Source organism: Herpailurus yagouaroundi, unplaced genomic scaffold (assembly GCF_014898765.1).
Source record: "Herpailurus yagouaroundi ecotype Mexico unplaced genomic scaffold, PumYag 162, whole genome shotgun sequence".
NCBI lineage: Eukaryota > Metazoa > Chordata > Mammalia > Carnivora > Felidae > Herpailurus > Herpailurus yagouaroundi.
Genome location: NW_024412403.1, coordinates 67,957,429 through 67,978,728, shown reverse-complemented (window position 1 = coordinate 67,978,728; position 21,300 = coordinate 67,957,429). Strand labels below are relative to the sequence as shown.

The 21,300-nt window shown below is 37.1% G+C and overlaps 1 protein-coding gene across 1 annotated transcript in view; it reads left to right on the top strand.

The window, feature by feature from the left end:
* Positions 1-9,626: 9,626 nt before the first annotated feature.
* The window catches only part of POLQ (DNA polymerase theta), a 94,063-nt gene continuing 82,389 nt past the window's right edge, over positions 9,627-21,300 (top strand). The window contains exons 1-6 of the mRNA XM_040485034.1: positions 9,627-9,996; positions 10,467-10,646; positions 12,866-12,996; positions 14,644-14,800; positions 16,446-16,554; positions 20,214-20,433. Coding sequence (XP_040340968.1) covers positions 9,816-9,996; positions 10,467-10,646; positions 12,866-12,996; positions 14,644-14,800; positions 16,446-16,554; positions 20,214-20,433 — 978 coding nt within the window. The 5' untranslated portion in view covers positions 9,627-9,815. The remainder of the gene's footprint in view (positions 9,997-10,466; positions 10,647-12,865; positions 12,997-14,643; positions 14,801-16,445; positions 16,555-20,213; positions 20,434-21,300) is intronic.

Genomic DNA, 21,300 nt, shown 5'->3' with positions numbered 1-21,300 from the left:
CTTTCTCAGGAACTTTTTTTTCAAAATATTTTCTTCAAACTCTTATTTACTCTCTTTTTTCCTTTTTCACAACAGACAGAAAAAGTTTCAAACTCATGAAGATTCTGTAATGTGAACAGAAGGCAGACTGGCTAAGGCCCTGGGTCCCCCAAAATTCACTATTGTGAGTTTCCTGTTTTATTTTGTTCTGCCTTACATATACCAAAGGGACACTAGAAAAGTCAGCAAACCTAAAATTCAATGGGCACAGACAAAAAAAATGCCCCCCAAAATCTCTCCTGTTGAAGGACCAGGAAAAGGGGCAGCCAAGCAAGGCAGACTTTTAGACAATATGCACTGTACAGAGAAACTCCAGTCCCTCATTTACCCTGGCCAGCAAAGGCTGAGTGAATAGCCTAGACGTCCACCTTTGCCACACTGTAAAAATGTATTCACTGTCCAGGTTCTTTTCACCTGGGAGGTCTCATAGAAGGCTGAGTTGGGAGCCAGGATTTCCATCTCTGTAGGGTGGTAATGAGCACCTCTCGTCTCATACAATGTCAGTTGAGACCAAGTGGGGAGCCTGGAGTTCCAACCCTATCTACTGTTAATGCAGTGTTCCTCCCTCTCTTTGCTGGGGTGGCAGTAGATCAGGCTTAGTAGAGAGTGAGGACTTTCATGACTTCTCAGCAGTAGCAATCCCTCTTCTAACCCCACTCAAAAGGTGTCCCCCAGTGGAGGCCACATGGGGAACAGTAATGAGGTGTCCCTCCCCTTCTTATACAGGGTAGAATTAACAGAGGCCTACTGGGGAGCCTAATCTTCCACTTCCACTTTGCTGTAATGAGTCCCTTTCCTCCCTTCTCCATGCCCCTTTTCCCAGTGTCAAGGGAGGCTGAGTGGAAAACTTGGACTTCCATCCCCACCTGATAGTAATAAGGTGGTATCCCCTTCACCCACCAGATTGGTGTCAGAGGAAGCCTGCTAAAACACATGATTTAAATAAGATCCTAAGTCTTATAACACAATGCACAAAATGTCCAAGTTTCAAGTGAAAATCATGTCTTACCAAGAACCATGGAGAGCTCATAGTAAGTGAGACAATCAACAAATGCTAACACTGAGATGACATGGTGTCCAATTATCTGACAAGAATTTTAAAGCAACCATCAGAAAAATTCTTCAACAAGTAATTACAAATACTCTTGAGACAAATGAAAACATATATAAAATTTCAGGAAAGAAATAAGAAGAATAAAAAAAGAAATAAAGATATAAAAAAGAACAAAACGAAAAAATTAGAACCAAAATATATAACCAAAAGGGGGAAAAAAACCCTCAATGGATAGGCTCAATAGCAAAATGGAAAGGACAGAGGCAAGACTCAGTAAATTTGAACAAAAAAACTATGCAATCTCAAAAACAGAGAGAAAATAGTCTGGAAAAAATGAACAGAACCTTAGGGACTTGTGGGACAAAAAGAGATCTAGTATTTGTGTCATCAGAGTCCCAGAGGCAGAAGATTGGCAGAGGGCTGAAACATATTTAAATAATAATAATAATAATGACTAAAAATTTCTAGCATTTGTCAAAAACCATAAGCCTACAGGTTGAAAAATCTGACCAAAACTTAAATGGATTAAATCCAAAGCAATTCTTGAAAAGACATATTATAGTCTTTTGAAAACCAAAGACAGATTGGGTCTTGAAAGCAGTCAGAGAGAAATGACACATTACTGATAGGAAAAACAATTCAAATGACAGTGTATTTCTCATCAGCAACCATGAAGGGTGGAAGGAAATAACAAAATATTTTTCAAGTGCTAAAAAAATGGTTAAGCCACAAGTCTATATCCAATGAAAATATATTTAAGGAATGAAGGAGAATTAAGTACATTCACACATGAGGTAAATCTAAGAGCATGTGTCACCAGCAGGTCTACCCTAAAAAGAATGGCTAAAGAAAGCTCTGTAAACAAAAAGGAAATGAAAAAAAGAAGGACTCTGGGAACATTTAGAAGAAAGAAAGAACACAGAAATAAAAATATGGGTAAACACAATACATTTCCCTTATCTTCTTGAGTTTGTTTGATGGTTGAAGCAAAAATTATAGTAGTCTTCAGTATAGTTCTCAATGAATATAGAGAAAATAATTAACACAATTATATTATAAATGGGGAAGGGTAAAGGGACATAAAGGGGTTAAAGCTTCTACAATTCACTCAAAATGTCAATACCAGTTGACTTTGATAAGATATATCTATATTACATAATAATATATTAAGAAATTATATAATGTATATAATTAATGATTATACATATAATTTACATGTAATATAAATATACAATATTACAATGCAATATGATAAAGTAACTTCAAGTGTAATTATACAAGTATAATAAAATAAAATAATAGGATTAAAAAGATAAGATGCAAACATTAATCAAAAGAAAGCTGGAGCTCCTATCTTAATATTAGACAAAGTACAGAGCAAAACAAATTACCAAGGACAGAGAAGTACATTACATAATGATATGGTCAGTCTACTAAGAAGAACGAACCATCCTAAATGTGTATGCACCAAACAACAAATATGTGAAACAAAAACTGATAGAACTGAAAGGAAAAATAGACAAAACCACAATTATAGTTGGAGACTTAAATGTCTCTCCCTCAATAATTGATAGAACTAGATGAGATGAATAGCTCCCTCAAAAAATTGCAGTGAAGATTTAGGGAAGGAATGCCTGAAGCCTTCAGTAGTCACCAGCAGGGTACATAGAGTTAATCGTACTAGATATAATCTCTGACTCTATGGAGATTACATCTAGTGGGGAAGACAATTAATTATACAGTTATTTTGGAGTAATAAGAAAATTCAGGTCCTATTGGAGTCAGAAAAGGCTTCTTTTTGAGGAAGAATCATTAAGCCAACCTCTGAAGAGTAACTAGAAACTCTCTGAGTGAAGAAATGGATAAAAGTGCTTTAGGGAGAGGGAATAGCATTCAGCTATCCAAGGTTGAGAAAACTTGCTCACAAAAATAACAGTGAATCTGAATATTACAACTTGTCTTTGTTTCAAAAGGCTAGCCTTCTCATTGATTCTAGGATTTTCTATGTTAAATATACCTCAGAGGAAGATTAATAATATCTATCAATTACTGGATGCTAATTACATGCCAAGTGTGATGCTAAGCACTTTATATGTAATATAATTCTTACCACAAGCTGTGATATAGGCATTTTTATCAGTTCAATTTTAAAAAAGGAAAACGGGTTAAAAAAAGTTAATTTTACCTAAGGTAAAAATGCTAGAAAATGGTGGCTCTGGGGTTCAAACCTAAGTCTGCCATCTACAGTGCCTCTAGTTTGGTGAACTGGAGTTCAGGGAAGTTTACCTGCCTGGCCTGCTGTGTTGGGCTGAGCCATATACTTTTCATATTGACTAAGGGACATTTTACCTTCTGTTATGGACTGAATGTATCCTCTCCAAACTCATTTGTTGAAATCCTAGCCTTCACGAGGGTGGAGCCCTCATGAATGGAATTAATACCCAAATAAAAAGGGCCCCAGAGAGATCTCTCTCTTTCTTTTTGCTATTTGAGGATACAACAAGCAGCATTCTGCAACCCAGAAGAGGGCTCTCACCAGAACCCAAACATGCTGGCACCCTGATCTTGAACTTCCGGTATCCAGAACTGTGAGAAAAATTTATGTTATCCCTGTGTTTTGTTATAGCAGCCTGAACTGGCTAAAACACCTACACCTCAATGATATGTCACTTGCCTTAGAGAATGGTCCAATCCAAGTCATATGCTCCAGAGATTTTCCAGTATGTTCTGAGTCTGGCAGATAATGAGATACTCATGACACCACTGAACCAAAAGAAACACTCTTACTTTACCCTTGCAGGTGAGGTGATATAGGAGAGGAATATCTGTGTCCTTGTCCTTTAGAGTTGCCATTGACGTAACCCAGGATGTGCACACCATCAAAATGGGCGGGGAAGATGTGATCTTTGTAAGTTGGTTCCACTTTAGAGAAGAAAGATGGAATCTTGAAATGTATTTACCAATTCATGCTCAAAAGATTGTCTAATCTATATAAAAATTACACTTGAGGACAACTGTGAATCGCTTTAAGGGCCATTTTATTAACATGAGAATTATAGGTAACTGTAAGGTCCCCTTTATCATAAAAGAAGTCTTTCCATGGAGGATTCTGAGTTTATTAAAGATAAATTTTTTCCTTGCATTATGCCTAAGGGTATACTATCTTCATAGTGATCAAATGTAAACAGGAAGAGAAGGGTAGAAAGGCAAATAAAGTGAAAATGAGGGGAGATAATTAGGGAAAGAGGCAATGGGGAAATGCAAAAAGAAGACAGGAACACAAATTCAACCCAAATAGGCCTGCCCTCTACCCTATGCCAAAGCAGCTGGATATAAGCAAGTCTCCACTCATTTTTCCTGTTTGTTGCTGTTGATTTGGGGAAGATTTCATCTAAATAAGAAAAAGGGTGGGGTTGAGAGTATAAAAGGAAAAAATAAAGTCATATCTAGAGAAATCCTTGGAATCAAAAAGCTGATTTTTAAGAAGAATGCCGGTGCAATTTTGATTGGGATTGCATTGAATGTGTAGATTGCTTTGGGTAGTATTGACATTTTAACAATATTTATTCTTCCAATCCATGAGCATGGAATGTTTTTCCATTTCTTTGTGTCTTCTTCAATTTCCTTCATAAGTTTTCTATAGTTTTCAGCATACAGATCTTTTATATCTTTGGTTAGGTTTATTCCTGGGTATTTTATGGTTGTTGGTGCAATTGTAAATGGGGTCAATTTCTTGATTTCTCTTTCTGTAGCTTCATTATTGGTGTATAAAAATACAACCGATATTTGTACATTGATTTGTACTCTGTGAATTTCCTGAATTCATGTATCAGTTCTAGCAGCCTTTTGGTGGAGTCTTTCTTTTGGGTTTTCCAAATAAATCCAGTGAAGAAATGGGCAAAACACACGAATAGACACTTTTCCAAAGAAGTCATCTAGGTGGCCAACAGACACATGAAAAGATGCTCAATGTCATTCATCATCAGGGAAATCCAAATCAAAACCACACTGAGATATCATCTCATACTAGCCAGAGTGACTAAAATTAACAACTCAGGAAATGACAGATGTTGGAGAGGATGTGAAGAAAGGGAACCCTCTTGCACTGTTGGTGGGAATGCAAACTGGTGCAGCCGCTCTGGAAAACAGTGTGGAGTTTCCTTAAAAAATTAAAACTAGAACTACCCTATAACCCAGCAATAGCACTACTAGGAATTTATCCAAAGGATGCAGGAGTGCTGATTCATAGGGGCACATGTACCCCAATGTTTATAGCAGCACTTCCAACAATAGCCAAATTATGGAAAGAGCCTAAATGTCCATCAGCTGTGGTTTATATATACAATGGAGTACTACTTGGCAATGAGAAAGAATGAAACCCTGCCATTTGCAGCAACATGGATGTAATTGGAGGGTATTATGCTAAGTGAAATAAGTCAGTCAGAGAAAGACAGATATGTTTTCACTCATATTTGGATCTTGAGAAACTTAACAGAAGGGAAGGGGAAAAATAGTTACAAACAGAGGGGGGAGGGACGCAAACCATAAGAGACTCTTAAATACAGAGAACAAACTGAGGGTTGATGTGGGTGGGGGAGAAGGGAAATGGGTGATGGGCATTGAGGAGGGCACTTGTTGGGATGAGCACTGGGTGTTGTATGTAAGCAATGAACCATGGGAATCTACCCCCAAAACCAAGAGCACACTTTACACACTGTATGTTAGCCAATTTAACAATGTTATATTGGGGCGCCTGGGTGGCGCAGTCGGTTAAGCGTCCGACTTCAGCCAGGTCACGATCTCGCGGTCTGTGAGTTCAAGCCCCGCGTCAGGCTCTGGGCTGATGGCTCAGAGCCTGGAGCCTGTTTCAGATTCTGTGTCTCCCTCTCTCTCTGCCCCTCCCCCGTTCATGCTCTGTCTCTCTCTGTCCCAAAAATAAATAAACGTTGAAAAAAAAAAACTTTAAAAAAAAAAACAAAAAAAACCCAATGTTATATTTAAAAATAAAAAATAAATTAAAAGTGTGCAGGCAAAAAAAAAAAGGCTGATTTTAAAACTGTACACTCAGAGACTCAAGTGGTAGCCCTGGGGTGTTAGCTTAGGTATGATCTGACTCCCCCCACCCCAAGCAAACCAATCAGGAGCTTGATCCACCAGGGCTCCTTTTGGTAACTTTTCCCCGGCAGAGTACTCACCCCTTTCCCCATCTAATCAAAGGCTATTTCTACTCCAAAAATCACATCCTTAGGATTCCTAGTTTTACTCCTTATCCCTCTTCCTTATAGTGTCTGCTTGGTATTTACTACATAAGCAATCGATAGTACTGCCATGTGAGAAGTGGGAGAACAGCCTATATGTAAATTTGGAAGTTATGGGTTTGTGTTCTTACGTATTTCTGTAATTCAATTTCTTTCAGGCATTCACAGTTTCATTTTACTATCTTTAAGTTGGCTTTCTGATGTTTTAACCTAGACCTTTGGAGTTATTTCAATTTTGCTTCCGACCCCATCCATAAGCGAGCTGTTTCTACTAGTTCTTTGGACACTGTGGAGAAAGGTCTTTTTCAGAGTTTCTTGTTCAGCTAAGCCTCTTATTAAACCTTCACAGAAGCTACCTGAATTCAAATCTGCAGCACCCCTTGGATTATACCAGGGGTTCTCAATTCCAGCAACATTTTACGAACACCTGGGGAGCTTTTAAGGTTCTATCCCAGACCAATTACATCAGAGTCTTTAGGCATAGGATAATAGTTCTAAAGCTCCCCAGGGGATACTAATGTGCAGCCACTGCCCTTGTCCAGTTGAGAACCACTGCACTTCAAATAGAAAATCCTCTTAATTAGCATCTCCTTTATTCTGAGCACATTAGCTCCAATTAGCACCACTTGCATCCCATTTCTGATCTTGGATATTTTCTGGTTTCTCCTTTTTTTTTGCAAATCACTTCCATCCACGTGAGAAGCACAGAATTTATTCAGTTTGGGTAGATGACTTTGTTTTAATTAAATCACAAATGTAGTTTGCATAAATTTTATTTTTCTATATAACCTCTGCAATTTCAATAGAAAAATCACTTTATTATTTGTACAGACTAAAATAATCAGATGACATATTTGAATGTATATCAATTGTTATTTGAGTTTCCTTTGCTTTTGTTTTCAGAAATATTAGGCTGAACAAGAAACCACTTCTAGTGTAGCACACTTCTTAAAATTCTGGATGTTATATAAGAAATATATTTAATAAAATTCCTGAGTAAAATTGTAAAAATCAGAGAATTCCTTGTAGGACATAAATGTCAATCAAATACTCAAAGATTCTAAAAGAGCAAATGAAACACTAGAACCAAAGTTTTCCATAGTGGTGTCTGCTGATCCATGGTGATCTAGAGTGTGGATTTTAATGGATTATGTATTCTGGGATAGGAGTCTGGGGCTCCTAACAGGTGAGAGATAAGATCTAAGAAAATAAAGTCAAAACCCAAGAAGCAGCACCCTTAGTAAGTAAAGGAGAGAAATGTCTGATCTGCAGATTGATACGGTGAGGATGGAAGTCTGTCCAAATCTGGCTCTGAGTGTCTAACATCATGCTCCTACTTCCATATATTAAAAAAAAAAAAAAAAAAAAATCAACCCAGAGATTAAGTTTAAAGTGGTCCAGAATTGGATGTCTCCCAGAAACTGCCAGAAATATGTGCAGATGTTTTTTTTTTTTTTTTCTGGGAGATTTTATTTATTTTTTATTTGTTGTAAATAAAATCTATACCACATGTGGGGCTTGAATTTATGACTCTGAGATCAAGAGTCCCATGTTCTCCGACTGAGACAGCCAGGCATTCCCTGTGGACCTGGAAGAATTACCACAAATAAAAATCCTAAGGAACACAAGCTCAGATGCAATTAAAAGACAGATGGGAAATACTTCTGGTGTATTAACATTATTACAATACCTGTTAGCACAAAAAAATTTTTTTTAATATTAAAAAAAATAGTTTTGAGAAGTAGCTTTCTTTTTTAAGATTTTTTTTTAAAATTAGAAACAGTTGTTGAATGTTTGAAAATTTGAAAATATTCTCTAGGCTTTTTACTGGGATGACATGAACTATTTCTTGCATTTCCTTCCTAATTATTTTCCTCATTTGATCATAGTTCATATAATAAAAATAATGTGAGATTTGTGAGAATTTTTTTTGGTTTATTACTTTCCTTACAATGCTGGGTTTATATTTGGAGAAATATTAGAACATTTATTATGTGGGAGGCACTGTTCTAAGCACTCTACCCATATTGACTTATTTAATGTTCATAAAAACCAGTTTACTATTATTATCACTGTCATATACATGAAATAATGGATGCACAAAGAGGTTAAGCAAGTTGCCCCAAATCAGTTACAAATTCTTCATACTTAGACTGGCTCCAGAATCACACTCTTGACCTCTATGCTATAGGACATTTCATAAAGTTCTTCCATGACTACAATGTAAATTAGGATTCTTTCTACTTCTTTGATAACACTGTTCATTTCTGCCTGAACATTAGCACAACTTAAAATTATTAATTTGTTTAATGTCTGTCTCTTTCTCTAGGCTCTTTCTCTTTGAGAGCAGGAACCATTTCCTGCCATTTCCCTGCCACATACACAGAACGTACTCAATAAATGGTTGAGAGAATGAATGCAGGGAACTTGCATAAAAGAGAACGAGGAAAAATGTTTCCTTCGTGGAGTAATGTCTCCATCTTGTGGAACTTTAGAATATCGTCATTAAAAAACATTTTTTAATAAGGTAGGTTTTCATAGAATTCTAAAGTGCCTATTTACCAGGCGTGTAACCAATCTTTTCTACTGGACCAGCCCTTTTGAGATCGTTAGTGCTATAGAATAGCGCAGCCTCTTAAGGACAGGGCTTTCTCCTATTAGATTTGCTTGGTGCAACTAATTATGCAACTAGGTAATTAACTCGCCACAGTTTACGTCCAGAATGCGTTTGCTTCTACCTTGCCAAAAGATAGAGCACAGGTCCATCAACAACATGATCACCCAGGCACATTCAGAGCCCATTCTTTGCAGCGTTAATACAGACTTCGAAGAGGTCTGCCAGCAGTCCCCGACTCGCCGTCACGTATTCGTCAGAGTGTGATGGCCACAGCAGGAACTGCAGAAATAGCCTCTGCCACACCATCATATACTACGAGAGCGGCTGATTATGCTCCACTAGAAATCCGAGGTTTCACTTGTATAATATTTTGCACACATAATCTGTTATAATTTTTTAATACAACACTTTAAGAAGAGTTGTTTCCCTGATCTACCTATAAAGGGCAACTCACTTTTTGAAGTTAGCAAATCTTGCTATTCAAATCAGAAATGGACCAAAAAAAGTGCTTAGGCTAACCCGATTATAAGTGCAGGTTATATATACCGAGTCTCCCCCCACCCCGCCCCGCAACCAGGCCCAGTTTTGCTTCTCTGACCCTAACCTACAAAGGTTAGAGACTGGAGGTCTAGGACACCACTGAGAGACGCTCCTTCCCCCACGATTCTATGGTTTTTCAGGATACTCTCACCACTGAGAACTCTATGGTTCCGGCGCGGGTTGGGAGGTCTGAGTTTGAAAACCGTGGCGGGAAGATGGTGGCTACACCTGTCATCAGGCCCTGTTTCTGCCGTGTGGGAAGACGCTGGGACTGTGGCTTTCCCTGAATGGCCAAGAAGAGTTCGCGATGAATCTTCCGCGCTGGAGTGGGAAACGGCGACGTTCAGCATCAGGCTCGGACTCCTTCTCGGGAAGCTGCTGTGACAGTAATGACAGCCCCCTGCTCCCCTCAGGGCCGGTGCTGAGTCCTCCCCCAGGCCTGGGGCGCTGCTTGAAGGACCTCGGTCGTCTGCCAGCAGCAGCTGCAGGTACTCTCGGGCCCTCTGGGGGCGGCGGGTGAGGTGGGCAGCTCTGCCCAGCCACGTGTCGGGAGGTGTACGTAATTACAGCACAGAGCTTGCTTGTTTGCACAGCCTGCTAGGCTTCTACTCCCTTTCTCAGTTTGTGACTCCTGACTGGTGTGGAAGGTCACTTTCTGTTAGGACATGGACGTGCATATTGGGCAACAGCCTCATGATAATATTCAAGTGGTTTGTGGGTCATTCGACCTTTACAGAAACAACTTCCTAGTGGCCAGTCTAATCATCTATGGGAGGCTCAACGCGTAATAGTGCCCAGGACTCCTTACAGATCCTTATATGGGAAAATGCTTTATGTCAGGATATGCTCTATGTAGCCTCACTCCAACACACAGGGATTCCAAAACACGGTGGAGGACTACTGAAGTCATATATTAGCATTAGGTTAAACTCTTAATTACTTTTTTCTTTCCTGAAAGGGGAATGCAAGCAGACAGTTTCTGACGATCAAATGGACAAGTTGCTGTTGGCAAACTGGGGACTTCCTGCAGCGGTTCTGGAGAAATATCACAGTTTTGGTGTAAAAAAGATGTTTGAATGGCAGGCAGAGTGCCTTTTGCTTGGACAAGTCCTGGAAGGAAAGAATTTAGTCTATTCAGGTATTAAAATTTGTGCAAATTAATTTCTTTATTACTTTAAAGACATGAATGTAAAGGATACTCTATTGAGGTAGTTATGAAGTAGTTAAAAGGTAGTAGTTATGAGGTAGTTTTAAAAAGTGAATGAGACAGTGATTTATAACTAGAGAAAGTCTTAAGTCTTAAAATATGAAAAGTGGAGTCTCATATACATACATAAATTATGCAAATTCCATTATATTGGTGGTTGGTAGAGAGCAAAAAAGCAGACAATTAAAAATTTTTTTTACGGGGCGCCTGGGTGGCACAGTCGGTTAAGCGTCCGACTTCAACCAGGTCACGATCTCACGGTCCGTGAGTTCGAGCCCCGCGTCGGGCTCTGGGCTGATGGCTCAGAGCCTGGAGCCTGTTTCTGATTCTGTGTCTCCCTCTCTCTCTGCCCCTCCCCCGTTCATGCTCTGTCTCTCTCTGTCCCAAAAATAAATAAACGCTGAAAAAAAAATTAAAAAAAAAATTTAAAAATTTTTTTTACGTTACTTTTGGAGACAGAGAGAGACAAAGCACAAGTGGGGGAGGGGCTTGAGAAAGAATGAGACACAGAATCTGAAGCAGGCTCCAGGCTCTGAACTGTCAGCACAGAGCCTGATATGGAGCTGAACTCAGAAACTGCGAGATCATGACCTGAGCCGTAGTCGGATGCTCAACAGACTGAGCCACACAGGTGCCCCCAAAAGCAGACAATTTGAGGAGAGCTGTTCTGCTTGCTATTCCTCTCAACAAACATGTCCCAGGGTGAGTGTGCAAGGGAAATGTAAATCTGTTCTCCCCGCCACCCCCCCACCCTGTTGATCTCAGTTGCCTTACGGTGTATGAACATTATACATTAGTTATTTATAAATTGACTCGCTTTACAGGGTTGCATACACAAAACCGCATGTAATTTGTTTTATAGAAGATTTATATAGGCTTCAAGAGCAACTCTGACATTCATACTACTTAATTTTTTTGCTGTGCTGACTTTAGAACTTACTTGGTAAGATGCACTTTCTTTGTATCAGTTTTCTCTGAAGTTGTGAGTGATCCAGGTTTTTCCTTATGGCTGCAGCAAATAGTTATCATTAGAAATAAGTTCAGACTGTGGAATCAGATTGGTTGGGTTTGAAAACTAACACTTGCCGCCTGTGGCAATTAATAGAGAGCATATTAATAGAAAGCATGAGAGAATGCTTAGAAGAGTTCTTGGCACGTAGAAGGTACACAATAAATGCTAACTGGTGACAGTGGTAGAATGGCCTGACCATTTCCGCTGCTTAAACCAAAACTGGAGTGTCATTCGTATCTCTGGTCACCAACTTATATCAATTAATTACCAAGTCCAGTGTGTATTATCCCAAATAGCTTGATTCTGACTACTCTCTGTTTTTAGGTACATAACCTAGCTTATTATCCTCTCTCTTGTAGATTATGCTATCATCTTCTAGATTATGGAGTAGCCTTATAACTAGTTTATCTTTTCTCTCTGGTTTTGTTCTGCCTCTGCATCCAAAGTGGTCTTTATAAAGTACATGATCTTGCCACTCCTTTTTATGAAACTCATCATTCTGTGTTGCTTTCAGGATAAATTCTAAAGTCCTTATGTGATGGGATTATAAAATTCTTTTTCATGTGGCACATTCATTTATCTTCTCTTACTCCTACTGATTTTATTTCAGGCTTACTAAGTTACTGTCATCTGAATTTACCAGGATTTCCTCCAGGCCTTTGCACATGCTGTTTCTTTTGCTTGACATTCCTTTCCTCTTCCATTGTCTTCTCATAACTTCTATTTCCTTTCCATAAACTTTGTTACAGCTCTTCTCTCTCAGCTTCTATCATAGTTCCTATCACGATATATTAAAGTTGTTTATCTCCTTCCTCAAAGCAGGGCTTTTAACCAGTACTTACTTTTAATCAGTACTTAAAGGAAAGGATCTTTAGATACAAACTAGGGACTCAATATTCATCATTTATTGTTCCAAAAAGGATTTGTTTAATAATTCTCTTCCGTGTGAGGCTATCTAGAACCCTGGTTTGAAGTCAGTGGGGTTTAAGCATATAAAGTTTTCAAATGCTAGTAGGGGACTTAATGATAGGTTAGTCTTAGGCCCTGTAGTTACTGGATGTGGTTTAAAACATTTATTTGTGCAGTATGTCAAATATTACTTCTCTTTATGATAACCTTATGGAATAATATGTTTTAGCTCCGACAAGTGCTGGAAAGACTCTTGTTGCTGAACTACTTATGTTGAAGAGGGTTTTGGAAATGCGGAAGAAAGCTTTGTTTATTTTGCCCTTTGTCTCTGTGGCTAAAGAGAAGAAATACTATCTCCAGGTAATGTTCTTGTACTAAGAACATTATTGTGATAAGACCTGTTATTGGGGCTGTGTTAATAAGTTTCTTTTATTGCGTCCCAGTGTTGCTTTGAAAGTTGACCATTTATGAAGAGAAACTTTTTTTTTATTAAAAAAACTTTTTTTAAACATTTATTTATTTTTGAGAGACAGAGAGACACTGAGCATGAGCAGGGAAGGGGCAGAGAGATGGGGAGACACAGAATGCAAAGCAGGCTTCAGGCTCTGAGCTATCAGCACAGAGCCTGACGCGGGGCTTGAATTCACAAATTGCGAGATTATGACCTGAGCTGCAGTCAGACGCTCAACCGACCAAGCCACCCAGGCGCCCCAAAGAGAAACTTTAAAAATATTGCATAAAAGAGAAAGGGTCATCAAATCAAAAGAATGATTGGAAATTGTGTTAAAATTTATAAACTTTCCCTTAGGGAGTAAACATAATACTCATGCTGATTGAGTCATAAATTAAAAATCAGCATTTTAGCTGAATAGTAGGATTAGAGAGAAACGTGGAAAGGAAAGGGTATTTACAGAAACATATCCTATCCTGAGAGCCGTTCGGGAATATTTAAGGGAAGAAGAACAAAATCCATTGATGCTTAGGTAGAATCATATACCACTTCAAGCCTGTGGTCTGTTCTATTCTGCAAAAATGAATAATGTTTTTTATTTGTATGATACTCACTGGTTTTTAAGCCATTTTTACAAATACAGTGTTTCATTAAGTAGAATAAAGTTACTATTGTGATTTCTGCAGTGAAAAAATGCCGTGTTGGAATGGCAAGACTATTGTACTGGTGGTCCAGAAAATCTGGATTCTAGTCCCAGTTTTGCCATTAACTATGTTTTCAGACCAGGCACATAATCTCCTGGGCATCAGCATTTTCATTCTTAAAATGAGGATGTTAACCCTCAAACTATGGGTTAACTCAATAAACACTCAGAAACATTTTATTGAATGAACAGCTCTCAAGTTCAATGGTTCTATAAATCTTTTTAACAGTTATTTCAGAGGCCAAATAGCCAACAAAGCTGGTCCCACATCCTCTCAACTTAGACCAAAGTAGCAAAATGATGAAAGGATCCTTTTTATTAAGAAGGTATGTTAGTTACAATTTAAACTAAAAGAAAATTAACATCAAAGTCCCACTGCATTTGACTTTTGAAAACTTCCATTGTATAAAAAATTAGTGGGATAGTAAGAATATTTTTTTCATGAAGTATAAATTTGTTTCTTAAAGTGTTACATTAGTGTTTAAAAAAAGACCTAGTTTCTTGCATGTTTTTAGAATAAAAATTTAGTGCTTAAGGTAGTTTTTTCCCCCCAATTTTAATTTCTATAAATAGCTCTAGGAAATGCTGCCTTAATGCTATCATTAAAATGGCATACTTAATTTTATTTGGCTTTGTCTTAACAGAAAATCTCTGTTCTGAGTTTTGTCAGTTCTAAACTTCATATTTTTAGTATATGATTCTAAAAAGAACCAGTGTATCCTGGCTAGGAACAACCAACAGTAATCTAATAAATATCTTTTGATACTTATGTCTGTATCGTGGAATAGAACCAATCTACAATCCATGAATTTCAAATATTTTTACCTGTATTGTTCCTTTTTACTCAATTCAGAGTCTGTTTCAGGAAGTAGGAATAAATGTGGACGGTTATATGGGCAGCGCCTCCCCCACAAGGCGTTTCTCTTCCTTGGATATTGCTGTCTGCACCATTGAGAGAGCCAATGGTCTAATCAATCGCCTTATAGAGGAAAATAAGATGGACCTATTAGGTAAGAAAAGTAGGAAATAAGCAAATACTTTCTGTTGCCATTTTTTGTTGGAATGGAGTGGAGCTTTTGTGATTTCTACATTTCCCATGTTTTTTCTTACTGTCTATCATCATCTATTTCCGAAGTTGAGAATTGGCATCTGTAATGTTAGGAACTCTGTGTAAAAAAAAAAAAATTGGGTCCTGCTGCTGTTAATTGACTATTTCCTTGTATATACTTTACAAAACATAGAGGATATCCTTGAGCCCTCAAGTCATTTCTCATTATTTCTCTTCTGTCTAAACTTTACCAAGAATAGAAGGAAGCATGCTGGGGCTGGTTCTGTCATATCCACAGTTACTGTGTATGTATATTCATTATCATGTTCTAATGCTAAGATGTCTAGATTTGGCCTCTTCTCAGAGGCTACCATTTAGCAGGGAAATGATAGGGAGCTGTAGAAGCTGACACTGTATTTGAACTTAGGACTCTAGGAAGATTTTCTACCTTAATACTTTTTTTTTTCTTTAATAACCTCTTAGGAAAGTCTATGTAGAGATAGCAACAGGAAGAGAATGGTTGTAGCAGCAACAGAAGCAGCAGGAATATCAGTTAGCTATTCATTGAGATCCTGGTGAACTTAAATGGTAAAGTAGGAGTAGGGTAGGAGTGAGGAGTGAAATCAAAGATTAATAAGACATGGCTCTGCTCTATAAAGCTTAGAGAAATCACATTCACCAATTTGTATCAGAATTGTCTTATTACTTGTGATCCAATTGGATTATAAATATGTTGAGGATTGCAATAGAATCTTATTAAGTCTTATATCTAATATATTGAGCACAGTGCCTGGCACACTAGGGAGAATAAATACTTTTTGAATGAGTGAGTGAATAAAATGTTGAAATAACTTATCATGCCTATGATTTTGAGATAGCTTACCAATGAGGAAAAGGAACATCATGCCATTAGGAAATAGACCTGAAAGATCTTGATTTTGGTGGGCAAGATTTGTAGGGAGGATACCATCGCCTGTGAAAACCATGACATGATGACCTTTAAAGGAGGTGTTGGTTGATACTAAATTTTCAATAATTCTTGAGCACTATTCCAAGTGCACAGACTGGTTTAATTCACTAAGTAGTGGAGAAGGGAATTACGGTCATATTTATGTTTTGTAGTAGGGTGATTCACTAGCCTATCACTTCCAACAAAAACATTTCTTAAAATCACTTCTTTCTTCTTGATCTGATCTTGTTTTTCTAAGCAACTTCCTAACATCAGTATGGTTGCCCTGGCTGTTTTCCCCCATAGAAAAGTCAATACACTGAATAACTGTCATAAATGTATTTGATGTCTCATTGTACATACATTTCTACAAGGTTGCCAATAAAGAAGTGTCTGAGTAATAAGAGGCAGTTTTCTCTGAGTTAGCCCTGATTTAGCTAATCATTGATTTTTAGATCCAGAATACTTATAGTAGGACCACTTATGATACCTGAAATGTCTTGAAAAAGGATCATCTACTATGTGAAATCTAATTTTTGTGTTAGGGTTAGAAATTTGTATCACCTGCAATATATTATAGTAATGACAGCTACTTACTGTATAAGATATTGGGTCTTTTAAAATTTTTCTTGAAATTGTGAAATTTTGTAAAATCTAGGAATGGTGGTTGTGGATGAATTGCATATGCTGGGAGACTCTCACCGAGGGTATCTGCTGGAACTTTTGCTGACTAAGATTTGCTATATTACTCATAAGTCAGCATCTTGGTAAGTACCTGAAATAACTGAGTTCCTGAGATTCTAGCAATGTTGAGAAAGGGTCTGCAAAATAGGTATGAATTAAATAAATTAAAGAAGTAGAATAGTACCTATTTAGAACAAACTCATGTATAGCAGTTAGTTTTTATTCCAAAAGAAGTACATAAGACTGAGAGTGATTTTATTTTGTAAACATTTAAAAATTTCTGACTACTCACCATTTTTATGATAAAATTTTAAAAATCTAGTTTTTGTATTTGTCAGTTATACATTCATTGTATTTAAGTAGTCAAAGCTAATTTTGAAAAATAGCATTTCTTCATCCTCCACTTATCAGAGGTAAATACTTTCAACTCTCATAGCTTTAAAAACAATTATTTACAGTGTTATCTCTAAATGTAACCACTTGAGTTTTTAGTTTTACAGTTTATATTGATTACTTACTGTGGAAGATGAAGATCTAGCTCTTTTTTTCTCATTTCAGTATGTATGTATGTATTTATTTTTTACTTTTCTTTAAATCCAAGTTAGTTAACATATAGTATAAGAATGGTTTCAGGAATAGAATTTAGTGATTCATCACTTATATATAACCCCCAGTGCTCATTCCAACAAGTGCCCTCCTTAATGCCCATTACCCATTTAGCCCGTCTCCCCACCTACCTCCCCTCCAGCAACCTTCAGTTTGTTTTCTGTATTTAAGAGTCTCTTATGGTTTGCCTCCCCCTATTTTTATCTTATTTTTCCTTCCTTCCCCTATGTTCATCTGTTTTGTTTCTTAAATCCTACATATGAGTGAAATCATATGATAGTTTTTTTTCTGCCTGATTTATTTCATTTAGCATACTGTTGTAAATGGCAAGATTTCATTCTTTTTGATCACCAAGTAATATTCTATTGTATGTATATGTGTATATATATATATATGTATATATATATATATAAAACACATCTTTTTTATTCGTTTGTCGGTCGATGGACATTTGGGCTCTTTCCATAATTTAGCTATTGTTGATAGTGCTGTTATAAACATTGGGGTACATGTGCCCCTTCAAATCCTAGCTCTTTTTTGTGTTCTTTACTTACCCAACCGAGTCTCCCATCACCTCCCCTCCACCCCACAGTCTCTATCTTCTCATCACCTTCCCATTCTCCAAATACTGTTATGTCATAATTTTGCTCAGATCAATATTTAGTGTTACGCTGTTAGGACTATACATGCCATTGCCAACTGAGCCATGTAGTATATATTGTGACTACTTTTACTTTCTAAATAATGTTTTATTTTCTCTGAAATTAATAAATGTTTTTTTTTTTATTTGTTTGATGGCCTGTGTTTTGTTGTTGTTTTTCTTTTATTTTGTATTTATTATGTGAGTGTGTGAACTGGAGAGAAGAGGAGAGGGAGGGAGAGAGGGAATCTTAAGCAGACTCCATGCTCAGCATGGAATCTGATGCAGGACTCCATCCCACAATCCTGGGATTATGACCTGAACTGAAATCAAGAGTGGGACGCTCAACCGACTGAGCCACCCAGGCACCCTAATGGTTTGGTTTTCTATGTCCTTATCACTGATTGACCTCCAGCCTCTTTCCCACGTATGTAAATTTTCATCCAATATGTTTTAACACATTTGCTATTATACCAAATTCATCTTCTTGAAGTTTCTCCAAAAGCCTTCTGAACTGTTCCAATCTGGATAGGTAGGTAAACTATATATGTATGTGCTGCACAGCACTCATTTTAGGATCTTTCTTTATCATTATCATTCATTCCTATTACTTTTTGCTTGAATCAGAGCACCCCTTTTTTGGATAATTTATGTTTTCCTCATTTTGGTGAGGACATCTTTCAGGAAAATCCACTTTATTTTAGTGTACAGGCTATTACGCATGTGATTTTTTGGAAAATTTTCATGTCTGAAATGTTTTATAGCTATTTCATAGATTGTCCAGGTATAAAAGTCAAGATTTCCTTTAGAGTTTTTAAGACATTACTTCATTTTCTTGTTAGTGTTGAGAAATCCCATGCCATGCTTATCCTTTGTCCTTTGTATAAAATGTTTTAATTCTCTCTGGGAGTTTTTAGGACTCCTTTTATTCCTCAGTGTTGTGAAATTTCATGCTGATGTGTCTTCGTGTTCCATTTTTGTTCATTGTACTTAGTACTCAATAGATTCTTTCAATCTGGGAGCTCTTATGTTTCAGTCTAGGGAGATTTTAACACCTTTTGCAGTATATGAGAAAACATGGAGATAATCATCTATATCTTAAAGCAGTAGGGATATAGAAGATGTGACTAATACAATTACCAAATTTGACCTAATGGATGTATGTAGAAGAATTACCAAATAAAAGCAGAATGTTCCTTTCAATGAACATAGTAAATTTGTACTAATGCTGAGCCATAAAGCAATATATTTTAAAGGGTTTAAGTCACTTAAAATCTATTCTCTGACAAATGGGATTCAACTAGAAATAAATATAGGAGAGGCATGACTAGAAAATTCACACTGGAAATTGGGAAAAACATTTTGACCCATTATTGGGTCAAAAAAGTAATCACAGTAGAAATTGGAAGATAGTTTGAAGGCATATCTCCTAACAAAACTTTTGAAATGTAGCTAAAGTTTAAAGGGAACTTGATAGTATAAAGTGCATATATTATTAAAGAAGAGAGACTGAAAAATTAATGCATTATTCATCTCAAGAACTTAGAAAAAGAATAGTAAAATAATGCCACAGAAAGTAGAAGGAAAGAATTAAAGACAAGAGCAAAACTTATTGAAAGAGGAAAGTTATTATCTAGAACATTCACACACTTCTATGATCAAGAAGAAAAAACCCAATACATCAATGGGCAAGCACCTTCAACAGGCATTTATAAGATGGTATCCAAATGGTCCATAAACATGAAATGGTCTTAATATCATTACTAATCAAGGAAATGTAAACTACTTCTTCAAGGGGGTATTACCACACACTTTCCAAAATGGCTAACATTAAAAAGATTGGCATTTGCAGCAACGTGGATGGACTGGAGGGTATTATGCTAAGTGAAATAAGTCAGTTAGAGAAAGATATATGGTTTCACTCATATGTGGAATTTGAGAAACACAACAGATGAATATAGGGGAAGGGAGGGAAAAATAAGTTACAAACAGGGAGGAAAACCATAAGAGACTCTTAAATACAGAGAACAAACTAAGGGTTGATGGGATGGGGGCTTGGGGGTTGGAAAATACGGGTGATGGGCATTAAGGGGGGTACATGTTGGGATGAGCACTGGGTGTTATATGTAAGTGATGAATCATGGAATCCACTCCTGAAGCCAAGACTACACTGTATGTTAGCTAACTTGACAATAAATTAAAAAAGAAAAAAAAGATTGGCATCTTTTTTTTTTTTTTTTTTTTACTAAGTGGTGACAAGATGTGAACAATAAAACACACATGGATTATGGAGATACTTTGGTACCATCTCTGGAAACCAGTTTGACATTAATAAAATTGAAGATAAGCTATAACCCAGTAATTTTATTTCTAGGTGTGTACCTTAAAAATGACTTGGTGTATGTCCTGAAGGACATGAACAAAAATATTGTTAGCAACACTATTTGTAATTAACACTATGTGTCTTTTAACATCATTTTCGTTTATTTTTTACAGCCAGACAGATTTAGCCAGTCCTCTGTCTAATGCCGTGCAGATTGTTGGCATGAGTGCTACTCTTCCTAATTTGGAGCTTGTGGCTTCCTGGTTAAATGCTGAACTCTACCACACCAACTTTCGTCCTGTACCACTGTTGGAGTCAGTAAAAATTGGAAATTCTATATATGATTCTTCAATGAAGCTTGTGAGGGAATTTCAGCCCAGTCTACAAGTAAAAGTAAGTCAGTATTCTTCGATCAGTATTCCCAGTGTTTGATTGCATTTTCTAGCAAGTCGTTAACATTTTTTGAGTTATATAAGTTAGTGGTTGCAAAGTAGTTGAATATGCTTTACATCACCATCAGAAGGATTATTAATATTTTTTTTATTTAAAAAATTTTTTGTTTATTTATTTTTGAGAGAGAGAGTCAGAGTGTGAGCAGGGGAGGGGCAGAGAGAGAGGGAGACACAGAATCCAAAGCAGGCTCTAAGCTGTCAGCACAGAGCCCAAAGCTCGAACCTGTGAACCACAAGATCATGACCTGAGCCGAAGTCGATTGCTCAATTGACTGAACCACCCAGGTGCCCCAGAAGGATTACTTAATATTAAGCTAATTGGTTTCATCTTAAATAACTGGTGGTGATGGTGAGAGAGGAAATGTAGTTGTGCCTTGAATTTAAATGATTATCGTTTTGTGGGGCACCTGCGTGGCTCAGGTGGTTAAGCGTCCGACTCTTAGTTTCAGTTCAGGTCATGATCTCACAGTTGCTGGGTTTGAGCCCTGCATCAGGCTCTGTTCACGGTGCAGGGTCTGCTTGAGATTCTCTCTCTCCCTCTCTCTCTGCCCCTCCCCTTCCCCCACTTATACTCTGTCAAACTTAAAAAAAAAATTATCATTTCCAGTAAGTATAAGTAATAGAAAATAATATAAATAATAAGCAATAACTAATTTTGTAGATTTTTCTTTTTAACTGGGAAAAGATTTTCTTATGGTTTAGTTTACTTACTAAATACTAATGTGGAAAATGAAACTTTTGTTAAGTAGTAATTATAATATATAGTAAAGGGGAAAAACATTTTTGGAGTCAGACCTATTTCTGGTAT